Below are 12,500 nucleotides of genomic sequence, written 5' to 3'. Positions count from 1 at the left end.
ATTTGCACCATAAAGACAAAAACACGGCCGCCTCATCTGTATTTAGCCAGTTATCCATGATAATATTAAGACAAAATAATCCCAGAAACGGACGGTACATTTGGTGTGCGCAGGTCAGTTTCTCATACGAGATGAATTGGTTTTGATTTTGTCATTTTTTTTCCCACTCTGTGCTTGTCCACAGCAGAGGTTGTCAACACGGCTGATTATACATTGTTCTTGCAGGTGGTCAAGAGAGCTGTAGCGAGCCAGCCTGACATGCCGGAGGCAGCCGAGCGAGCCGAGAAGTTCCGGCAGAAATACAGACACAAGCTTCAGACCCTCCGCCACCAGCCTTTGTAAGGGAACTGTTTTTTTTTTGTTTTTTTTTGCATGCAAGGCCTATCTGTTTGACCCAGAGGTTGCTTTGAGTAGACTAAACCTCAAGTCTTTTCTTCAACGTCTGCGTTAGTTACATGTCTTCATACCTGCTGTAACTGCCCACGTGCTTCGTCAATGAAAAAGGGAAATCTTGATGTTAAATCTGTTTACTTGTTTCAGGTTTTTAGGAGTCAGGGGCACATAAGAATTAGGGGTGTAATGATACGTCAATCTGGATCGATATATCGATTCAAAGATCAACGATCCACTATCATTGAAACATTGCTACATATCGTCGTCTTTAAGATATACCTTTATTTTGAAATCCCCATGGCAATCATTTAAAGGTCATCAAGGGATAAAGGCACTTTGTAGCGAACAACAGGAGGTTTATGTCTGTTCTTTTTATTAATTTATTTAAATGTCTAGAAGAGCTCAGTTACAAAAATTCTAAGTTGATATAAATGTAACTGATTGTGTTGAACGGGCTTATGATATCGTCTTATAACGATCGCAGGCCTCTAAATTAAATCTCATGGGAATCGTGTCGTGGCAGACTTTGTGATATCAGCAAATAACGTATTGTTGTGCAAAGAATCAATTGAATATGGTATCGTAATTGAACTTGTGATTTACACCCCTAATAATTACGTGTCAGTTGTGTTAGTTCTGTCAATGATTTATCGCCCCAGCCCTGTCGTGTGAATGTTTTTCTCTCTGGCTAACGTAGAGTGCTTCTCTTCTCACCTAGTGCTTATGGATCCCTCACTGTCAGAAGTCTGTTAGACACGAGGGAACACTGTTTAAACGAGTTCAACTTTCCTGATCCCTACTCTAAGGTCTGAGTGAAATCTATCAACCTTTTGTTGTTTTTCTTTGTGTGTGCTACACAGCTGCTTTTGCCCTCACTGATCCGGTGAGGTTTTCATACATTGTCATGGTCTCACACAGACCATTTATTTCCACCTCATACTGTAAATTGGGCCTAGCATATAGGCGCATTTGTTTTATATATTCTTAAAATCTCATTTTCTCACATCTCTGAATGCTGAATGCTTCGGATTACCAATCCTTTTTTTTCCCCCATTCAAACAAAGTGCTCCCCATCTCTGTTCTCTCGTAGATTAAACAGAGGGAGAATGACATGGCTCTCAAGTACTACCAGAAGGCAGTGAAGTGCCTGGACGAGTTGAGCTGGGAGGAGAGACAGTACGCCCTGGTCAGGGGCGTCCTGGCTGGGAATGTCTTTGACTGGGGAGCCAAGGCCGTGTCCGAGTGAGTGGAGTTAATGGATGTTATATGTCCTGTGAGCAGCCTGGTTGATTGTTTGCTCTGTTCTGCCGGAGTGTGGGTGGTGGGAGACGCTCCGCTTGCATGTCTTAGTAGTTTCATACAGTTTTTGAAAAGGGAGTTTTTCACCTCTGCGGTAGTGTGTTTGGCAGTGTTACATTGTTTTGAAAAGTTATCCAGACTGTAGACGGTCAGCAGCATGGATTGAAAGTAAACAGAATTTAAAAAACAAAAATCTGTGAAAGTGCTGCTTACTATCCATCCCAACAAAGAATGTAACTGCATCCCAGTTCTTAACCCTGTTATTGTTGACCACAACTGCCCGTCTCTTTAAGAAATGAATTGATAATGATGGGTTGATTTGAGATGGCTGGTAAATTAAAAATATTTTAGTTTCAATCTCAATGTTTGGAAAGTTTGGTGCTGGGATTTCTTTTTACACTGTGATCCAAATTCCTGTCTGACCTTGTGCATTTTTTGTTTTGATGCCATGCAGCGTCCTCGAATCTGATCCTGAGTTTGGGTTTGAGCAGGCTAAACGACAGTTGGAAGGTATCCAAGTATTTTAATGTTGTTGAACCATTTGAAAATTGTGGGACAGTTCTGCACAGAGGTAGGCCCTAAGACTGATTTATTTTAATTTCTTTTTTCTCCTCAGAGCGGCCATGGCTTGTCGATTCCTATGACCAGTGGTTTGAGAGACTAAAGGTCAGGCTCTTTCTCTTCTTTCTCTATCAGAGCCAAGTTATTTATTGAAGCATTACTGGTGGGGGAGAGGTTCGAGGTTTTACCAAAAGCACTTGACGGTACCACGTGCTGTGTAGCACGGAGAAACAAACCCATAACTCAGACACGGTCGGCGCCAGGCACGGGCATGTTTTGATTAAGCACAAAGAGAAAACACAGATAACAGCCTTTTAGTGCTCAGTAACATTTCCTATACTTGCGATAGTGTGTGTCTTGCGATAGTGTGTGCTCGAATACAATCCATCCTGTTTTGTTTTTTTTCTCTTGCAGGGTCCTCCTCATAAGTGTGCCATGTTTTTCGTAGATAATAGTGGAGTAGACATCATTCTAGGGGTGATGCCTTTTGTCAGAGAGCTTCTCTCCAGAGGAACAGAGGTAAGGAACTCTTAACAATTTCAAAAAATAATATATTTGATGAAATGCTAATCCAACTCTTCTCTCCGTCCAACCTCAGGTCGTTTTGGCCAGCAACTCCGGTCCGGCTTTAAATGACGTAACGAACGGTGAACTGCAGATATTGACCGAAAGCATCGCTGCTATGGATCCAGTGATTCAGTGAGTATTTTTGAGCGTTTTTAAAAACAGAAAAAAATAAAAATTACAAAATATAAACCTCAGCTTATCACACCAAGAGCAATATAGAGTCAACTGACAGTATATTTTAAAACATAACATTTTAATATCTTTCCTTGGTAGCTTCTAACGGGCCGGCTTCATTGCACGTGTAACGTATGCAGAGCAGATGCTCCAACGCTACGCTTCCACTATAGTCAATGAAACTGGCGACACCAGACACTAGAGCAGCGTGTTAGTGGTGCGTATGCTCCGCGGAGATCTGCTCTACAAGCGTAAAAATAGGAAAATATAAATAGTCTTCTATTTATATTTTTTACGCGAGGTGTGTGCGGCCCTTTTACACAGAAACGGATCATGCAGTGTCTATATGCATTTTAAATTAAACTAGCGATATACAATAAACGACTTAATGACTGTCAATGAGCGTATTGGCAGTTTTGTTTTGAGAGTTTTTATGTCTTGTTTCCCTCACCTGCGTCCTCTGATAACAGCTGACAGTAGATTGATGTTTCACAGCGCTGTTGCTCCAAAAACGGAAGAAGCAACAACAGTCCCAGAGCAAAAGCTCAGCGTCTCGCCTGTGACTCGCACAATCCTATGCCGCTAGTGCACAGAACGTGTAGCTAGTTGCATTCCGCAGCACATACGCTCCACGAATCGTCCGCATACTTTACGCGCAAGCCAAAAGCCAAAGCGTAAGACATGATGTTCTGTCTGATTTCACACCTGAAAAGCTTTTTAAAACAGTTGAAGAAGATCTTTTGTGACCTGTGGTTTGTTGTGTAGGGCCGGTCTGAGGGAGGACAGGTTGACATTGGTCCAGAGTGGTTCCAGTTCACCCTGCCTGGATCTGAGGTTGGTTCTTTGACATTTTTTAAAGGGAGTACTAATAAGCCTGCGGAATACCTAGAATTAGACTTTCCTTCTATGGTAGATGCAATTCATTACACCCTAGTGGGAGGGTAGACTTTGGGCATCTGCACATCTATACTTTTAAAAGCCAGAACTCTGAGCACCTTGTGGAGAGTTCATTAGATAAACTGTATTAGTGCAGCAAAAATTTTGTTTGATTCTCTGCCTAGTCGTCTAGACAAAGTGCTGGCGATGGTGGTGCGGGAGCGAAAAACCGACCTGGTGATCATCGAGGGAATGGGCCGAGCCATTCACACCAACTACTACGCCATGCTCCGCTGCGAGAGCCTCAAGATGGCCGTCATCAAGAACTCGTGGCTGGCCGACCGCCTGGGAGGAAAGCTGTTCAGCGTGGTCTTCAAGTACGAGGTACCGGCTCCCAGCCAACACTCTGCAGCTCTGACGCCCTCATGAGAGCGCCGGAGGCTCGCGCTTGAGCAGGACAGAACGCCGAAGTGGAGCAACCGCGACGGATAAGCTCTGAATGTCAGGATGACGGCCGTATACTGTCACCAAGTGAATGGCTGATTGCAACGCTGGTTTAAAACAAAGAGAAGAGTTTTAAAGGTGATCATCAACAGGGAGTTTCTACATTTCATTTTAAAACATTGTTGATTTTAGTTCTGGTTTCATCAACATGATTGCTTTTTTTGCAGGTTGTCCAAAATCCTGTACAATCACTTAGTTTGCTACTATCATTATTGCCTATTGATCTCATTCAGCATCTGGAGTATGTCTTCATGTGAAGTCATCACTGGCTGTGTTAGGTAAACTTTAACAGACTGTTATGACTGATGAGATCTTCAGCTTGTAGAAAAATCAATTTTGCATCGGGACATGCTACCAACACAACACTGTGCACCCATATGGGCGAATGCGATTCTTTGGCTGGTGTGTGTTAGAGAGAGAGGGAGATGCAGGAGTAATTACAGCTTTCTGCAGTAACACTTTTTTACATAAAGTGTGTTTAATGTGCCTTGAGGCCAACGTGATAAAAGCAGCATTCACTCAGACTACTTAAAATACCACACAAATATCAACTTTTGTTTCCCAGCAATCTAACGCCATAGACTAGGCAGAGTCTCCTGTTTTTCAGGGAATGAATTGAGATTAAGAAATGAATCATTGTCACTGTCACTTGTGTAGCTGTTAAGGTGGCATCAGGGAAAATGTTTGATCAGCGGGAGAAGCAGCTCTTGGTCACAAAGAGATTTGGTCGTGTTCCTCCACAAGGTGGCAGTATTCTACTGCAACGTTTCTTTTCTTTTTAATGATTTCTCAAAATCTTTCCCTAGGTGCTTGGTGTCAAAACTAACACTACATATTTCAGGTTAAATATTCTAACTGTCTCTGATTAAAGCGTCATATTTTGTCACGGAGCTCACCATGGAATTACTGTAATTAGCTGGCATGTACAAGTGCAAGCTGTAATCAGAAATGCAACAGTTTGAAGGCAATAATACTGCAGCACCTAGTTGTAACGATCATCAAACACTGCGTGATTGTGATGTGGCCGACTGTATTGGTGAGTTGATCGTTAATATCTGAATTTAAGGCAGTATGTGATTTTAAAAGCCTTTCCTTGGTGTGAAAATGTTTCCCAAAGTGAGAGTTGCTGGACACGAGGACTCACATTGCAATATTGTATTTGTCATATGTACGTATATGTGATATACAAGTGTGTGTGTGTGTGTGTGTGTGAGACTGTGTGTGTGTTTATATATAAAACAAATTTTCATCACTTCAGTTAAGCACACCAAGCACCACTGTGTGTATTATCCTCCTGACAATCGATTTTATTTTAATTAAATCGTGAAAAACGTTTTAATTCCATTTTGTGTGTGTGTGTGTGTGTGTGTGTGTGTGTGTGTGTGTGTGTGTGTGTGTGTGTGTGTGTGTGTGTGTGTGTGTGTGTGTGTGTGTGTGTGTGTGTGTTTCTTAGCATGTGTTGGGGGAGCTTGCAGACATGTAGAGGAATAGGGAGAGTTGAAAGTTGTCTCATATTAAAAAAAATAAATAAATAAAAAAAAAAATAAACCAACCTGCCCCTGGCGGTAAAAAAGCTCGACACCCTGGTATGTGGCGGCTGATGCCTGCTGGGGAGCTGTGGGCTGATAATGCATGAAGAGGCCTGGCAGGGGGTCCTGCTGCTTTTCCCTCTCTTCTTTATCCCTCTGACTGCCAACACACACACACCAGTTCTGCAAGACACCCAGGTGCTGTGGGTGTAGTGACATCTATGTGTAATGTATGTAGGCTCTGAGCTGGTTTTACATTTTTTTTTCTTACTATAAAATATCCTATGTGGACAGGAATGTTTTTGTCCAGCATCAGTGCACTCAAGACATTTTATGAGGTGACCCCCCCCCCCCCCCCCTCCCCTCTCTTCCTACATGGGAGCATGACAACCACACTAAAGAGTCATCTTTTTTAGTGACATTTTGAAGGTGAACCAGAACTCTCAGGTGCTGCACATGAACTTCACACCCACACTGACACTCCAGCGCAAATACTTTCCCTTTCAATGCACAGAGCACGTGACCAGGCATTAAGGTACAGTTTGAATAGGCTTGTCTCTGCAGCTGCAGTGGGACAAACTATAACTTTCCAATTACAGCAGGCACATCTCATAAAACTCTTGATACCAACAGGCCCTGAGAAAACAGTGCAGCATTGACTGCAACTGTTTGCATAACACTAATTACTGTAGTTACAGTAAACAATAATTTCAAAAGGTGTTTTTTTTTTTTTTTCTCAAGCTTTGAATCCAACCCACTGTAGCAGAACCTTTTGTGGATTCTAAGTAACAATAACATCAATTTGATTGGTCCTGTGACCTGAAATGTTTAATACGCTACTTTGTTTATCACCACTTTTTAGATACATAAACGTTCCTCTTGTGTCTCCTGGGTAATTTGTAGTACCTTTTTCCTTATCAATATTATTTGCAAGGGATTTACTCAAGTTAATGTCTCACACCAGTTTGTAATCCTGTTGGTGTTTTTATTTTCCTCCAAAACTTAAAAGTAGTTTGGATGTTTTGAGGTGGAGTTGTATGAGATACTTATCTATAGTGTATGGCGGTTGGCACGCCCCCAGTTTCGGAGAAGCAGGCAGGAGTCCTGACATTGAAGTTAAGCAATGTACCGCTGTGGATGTGGCGGCAGCTAAACATTTTAGCCACCTAAAAAAATCTATATCAGTTTAAGTGTATGCTGTATTAGATGTTTTCACAGCTTTACCTTGCCATCAGACAGCTCTGTTTAAAGGAGAAATCCGGCGCAAAATGAACCTAGGGGTTAATAACCCATGATTACCAAGTCGACCGTTCTCTGGGATATGTTTTCATGCTAAACGAATGTGACCAGTTTTAGCCCAAACCGCTAAATGAGCTTATAACGCTAGTCGTCGGGGCACCAGTAACCAGTAACATAGCTCAAGCACGGCGTTCGTCGTTCGACTGGTTGTGACGGCTTTCCCAAGATGGCGCCCGCATGTATTCATGATTGGTACAGTCTTTATAATCGATCTTTTTAATAAACTTTCTGTACACTTACAAAGTTCTCAATGCATCGGTTTACATGTAGGGACCCTCATTATACTGCTGGTGCTATTTTGAGCCTTGTTAGTGGTATAGAAATAGTGATTTCTTTTTACTTTAGCCGTGCCCCAACTACTAGCGTTATAAGGTAATTAGCGGTTTGGGCTAAAACTGGTCACATTCGATTAGCATGAAAACATATCCCAGAGAACGGTCAACTCGGTAATCATGTGTTATTAATCCCTAGGTTTTTGTTTGTTTGTTTGTTTGTTTTATTTGGATCCCCATTAGCTTCAGCATAAGCTAAAAGCTATTCTTCCTGGGGTCCTACAATCTATCATGTGACAATACAATTTACGACATCACATTACACACCATACGCACAAAGACATTACTTCACATTACACAACATTTGAAAATACAAATCATATTTTACAGTTAACGCAATTAATCGCACACAAAAAAAAAAAAAATCATTTTGCGCCGGATTTCTCCTTTAAGTTTAGGAAGCACTGAATGTATTATCTATGCTGTTTTCAACAACAGCAGACTCCATTAACAAAAACTGTAATTTTACCTGGCAGAGAATGGAGGTTTGTTGTCTACCGCTGCTTCGTTTAGTTTCTTTGTTAGTTTTGTTAGTTCGTAACCCTTTAAAACACCAAAGTCACACAATAACACAAACACACCAACCGATCGAGGCAGCGGTAGACCAGCTACTCCTGTGTTCCGTGAGGTAAAATCACTGTTTTTGTCAAAGGAGTCTGGTGGCTTTGACATGAGCATAGAACAGCTTCAGTTCCCCCGTTTAAACTTAAACAGATCTGTCTGTCGGCAAGGTAAAGTGGTGAAAATATTCCCTAATATAGCATACACTTAAACTGATAGTGATTTATTTAGGTGGCTAAAATATGTTTTTCTGCTGCCCCAGTCCACAGCAGTACAGCTTCAGTGTCGGACTCCTGCCTGCTTCTCCAAACTGGGGGCGTGCCAACCACCATTAATACACTGACTACGGATAAGTACCTCATACAACTCCATTTCAAAAAATCCAAACTATCCCTTTAAATATGTGGATATTTTATCAGAATTTGAACTTTTTTATATTAGTTCAGTTACTCCATAATGTTTCTACGTTAACCCCCGGGTGGGAATCACTGATCTGTTTGCAACATACTCCACCCATCTGCATTTCCGGTGGAGAGTATAGGCCTACCTGCGTTACCTGCAGCTACATTTCATACCTGGCGGTGCTGCAGAATCCAAAACTTGTGAGAATACGTTGGTTTTGATCCCATGTGTGCCACTGACACCGACTCCCATCATTATCTCTGAAAAAAGGCTTTTTCACTTCCACAGGAGGCACACAGGAGCAACAGGGGGTCCATTCAAATGCCATGAGCTTTTGATAACATGCTGAAATTTGCCTGACGCAGACTGAGAGCATGAAGCAATATGAGGAAATCTCCACTTGAAATAGAAGCCAAAAATATGTTTTTAATGTTTTTAAGTACCAAGAATAGTCACTGTAGCATCATCAGCATACAAACTTCTTTACCCAGTAAACATAATATAAATACATAGATAAATAAACAGTGGAGGAAGAAATATTCAGATCCTTTACTTAAGTAAAAGTACTAAAACCACCCTCTAAAAAATACTCTGTTACAAGTAAAAGTCCTGCATTGAAATCTTAAGTAAAAGTATGTATCATCAGAAAAATTTACTTGTTAAAAGTAAAAGTCATCAATGCAGAAAAATCCTCACAATTTAGAGACTGGAAACAATCCAAGCTGTTCTGTCAATCAACTAAGTGATTAAGTCAAGTTTATTTATATAGCACGTTTAAAACAACCAAAGTTGACCAAAGTACCGTACAAATTGAAGTGCACAGCACAACTAAAATCAAAGCAAAAGGAGTCATAAAATAACACAAATAAAAATAACAATAAAAGCAAGAAAATACAGTACAATATGTTGTTAAAATGCAAAAACCTCTAAGAGCAACCGAAGGCCATTGAGAACAAATATGTCTTGAGATGTGTTTTAAAACTATCAATGGAGGGGGAACATCTGAGACAAAGTGGGAGATTATTCCAAAGCTTTGGAGCTGCCACAGAAAAGGCACGATCTCCCTTACCCACTAACCTCGATCGAGGAACAGTTAAAAACAATTGATTCGAGGATCTAAGAGGCCTGGAATTGGAGTAGGGGCTGAGGAGTTCTGAAATATACTGGGGATCCTGACCATGAATGGCTTTAAAAACAAATAAAAGAATCTTAAAATCAGTCCTGTATTTAATAATGCAGGGATGCTAGAATCGGTGTGATGCTTTCTCTTTTCCTTGTGCCAGTCAGAAGTCTCGCTGCAGCATTTTGCACCAGCTGCAAGCGAGACAAAGAGGAATGGCCAACACCCATATACAGCGAGTTGCAATAATCAAGCCTGGAGGTGATTAATGCAATGGTGACAGTCTTCATATCATCAGACGACAGGATGGTCTTCAGTTTAGCAATATTCCTGAGTTGAAAAAAGCAACTTTTCACCACTGAATTGATCTGTTTCTCAAAAAGGTCTAATCATTTCAATGGTCTAATCATTTCAGCTGTACCTGTAGGCCTATATACTGTTGGGTAGTTTAATTCATAATAAAACATTGTATTTTATAAACTACATGTGTTTTGTGTGCAAAACAATTAACTTGTTAAGTGCCTAGTAACTAAAGCTGTCAGATGAATGTAGTGGAGTAAAAAGTACAATATTTCTCTCTGAAATGTAGCGGAGTAGAAGTATAGAGTGGAATGAAAAGAAAAGACACAGGTAAAGTACATGTACATCAAATTTGTACATAAGTACAGTACTTGAGTAAATGTACTTAGTTACATTCCACCACTGTAAATAAACATGTATTTTATATGTATGTCACAGATTCAAATGAACCCACAGTGTGCATGTTTAAGGACATACATGAATTCACTCATTACGATGTTTGAGCACTCAATACACATTTCTAAAGACATTTTAAATGTTAGTCTGTTATCTTCCTTCAGCAGCCTCAGTCCCTGTGTGTTACACTCTCACTTCACTAAGTGGCTTGTCAGCATTGTTTGTAGTGGGACCAAATGAGTATAAAGCTTGTTTCATTGGGTTCAATAATGCTAACAAGCATTTTCTTTTCAAACAAAATGAGAGACTGAAATTTTAAATGTCAACCAATTCCCTCAAGTGATTTGTACACACTCATTCTCCGAATACAACAGCATTAAATCTGTCGACACACAACAGGCTCCTATAGTGTAGATTTACAATTAGTCTTACTGGCAAGCTCTGCAGTCAAGTGACTTTGTAGGATCAAGACAGAACCGGCCATGAAAAATTGTGCTACAGGGTTTCACTGCAGAGAGCACATCCACCAAACCAAACTCACTACTGAATGTTATTGAATTTGTTGATGCAGGTTTCTAGGGGCTATTTCTCTATTTTAATATTTTTAGGAAAAAACACCAAGTCACGTTTATTTTTCTCTCAAACACCTCAAGATTTATGTTCTCTACTGATGCCTAAAGCTATCGGTAGCTGCACCCTTCGGTCACACGGACAAATGACGTACGGCATTCCTCGAACCCGTACTGTGTTTGGTGAAAGTGCTTTTAAAGTTTTTGCTCTGTCATCTTGGTGTGAGCTACAAAATCACCTTAATCTAGATTATTTTATTAACATGGAAGATTTTAAAAGTAGGATAAAGGACTTCCTGACCACTGAATGCACATGTCCTGTTACAGAATTCTGATTTTCTTAGTGTTTAATGTCAATTTTCTGTTTTGCATTGAGTCTGTTGTTTGCTGTTTGTTACTGTATGTTGAGACTTTGATGCTGCTGCCTTGGCCAGGACTCCCATGTAAAAGAGATTCTGAATCTCAATGGGATTATTTCCTGGTTAAATAAAGGTTAAATAAAAGATTAAAAAAAAAAAGATTGAAGTAGAGTTTAGAAAAGGAAACCTTTCAGTTGTGGTCTGTCATACACTGCATGGCCAAAAGTATGTGGACACCCAAGCATTACACATATGTGATTGTGGAACATCTCTTTTCCAAACTATGGGCGTTGAGCGGCAGATCTCGGGACCTGGCTGCAGGGATTTGCTCCCATTTAGCCACTAGAGCATTAGTGAGGTCCAACGCTGATGCTAATTAACTGTTTTAATTGCTCTTTAATGTTTCATTTCTTATACTGCACTGTAACTTTTATTCTTGTATTTTAACTGTTTTAAATTTTTTATTCTGTTTTCATGTAAAGCACTTTGAATTGCCCTGTTGCTGAAATGTGCTATACAAATAAAGCTGCCTTGCCTTGCCTTGCCTAGGTGATGAGATCCGGAATCCCACTTCATCCCAAAGGTTTCAGGGCCCTCGCTACAACTGAGGACACTCTTTTATATTGTGAATTTGTGGGTTTGAGTTATTTGAATTTTAATTCAGGTAGTGTGGTGAAGGCTTCAAGACACCATTTTCACCAGGGGTGTTAAACTCATTTTAGTTCAGGGGCCACATACCCCTAATTTGATCTCAAGTGGGCCAGACCAGTACATCACTCCAGAAAGATCAGAAACTGTATCTGCCACAGAGTTTCTTGTCAGCTTGATGTTGGCAAACGCAAGTTGCTTCTGCGACGACGGCATTGTAAGGTCATTGTAGAAAAAAAAAGTATGTTATGGACCCTGGAGAGAGGGGTAATATTCCGAGAAAAAAATCAGAATTTCTAAGATTAAAGTCGTCAAATTTACAGAAAAAGAACTTGGATATTCTCTGAGATAAAAGTGGTATATTTGGAATTGGAATTAATTACTTCTCTCCAATTTTCACACTATGCAAAGTCATCCAGTGGGCCTGATTGGACCCTTTGGGGGGCCAGTTCTGGCCCACGGGCCGTATGTTTGACACCCCTGATTTAGACCTTCATGAAACAAAACCCACAGAAATTGAGCAGTAGCCTAATTGAATCAATAAAATATGAAAATACCAGTAATTCAGTGAACATTTTTTTGGTTCCGCTCCAGACTTCTGGAAAGTGGTG

General features: G+C 40.5%; 1 protein-coding gene across 4 annotated transcripts in view; it reads left to right on the top strand.

Moving 5' to 3' along the window:
• pank4 (pantothenate kinase 4 (inactive)) overlaps positions 1-5,641 on the top strand; it is a 14,768-nt gene extending 9,127 nt beyond the window's left edge. For all 4 annotated transcript variants that reach the window (XM_031302043.2, XM_031302042.2, XM_036002104.1 and 1 more), the window contains 9 exons: positions 226-338; positions 1,112-1,199; positions 1,484-1,635; positions 2,147-2,202; positions 2,309-2,358; positions 2,668-2,772; positions 2,852-2,952; positions 3,760-3,828; positions 4,056-5,641. In XM_031302043.2, coding sequence (XP_031157903.1) covers positions 226-338; positions 1,112-1,199; positions 1,484-1,635; positions 2,147-2,202; positions 2,309-2,358; positions 2,668-2,772; positions 2,852-2,952; positions 3,760-3,828; positions 4,056-4,299 — 978 coding nt within the window. In that variant the 3' untranslated portion in view covers positions 4,300-5,641. The remainder of the gene's footprint in view (positions 1-225; positions 339-1,111; positions 1,200-1,483; positions 1,636-2,146; positions 2,203-2,308; positions 2,359-2,667; positions 2,773-2,851; positions 2,953-3,759; positions 3,829-4,055) is intronic.
• Positions 5,642-12,500: the final 6,859 nt, after the last annotated feature.

Source organism: Sander lucioperca, chromosome 6, assembly GCF_008315115.2.
Source record: "Sander lucioperca isolate FBNREF2018 chromosome 6, SLUC_FBN_1.2, whole genome shotgun sequence".
Classification (NCBI taxonomy): Eukaryota; Metazoa; Chordata; class Actinopteri; order Perciformes; family Percidae; genus Sander; species Sander lucioperca.
The sequence above is the reverse complement of the archived record's forward strand: the minus strand, read 5'-3'. Positions and strand labels throughout refer to the sequence as shown.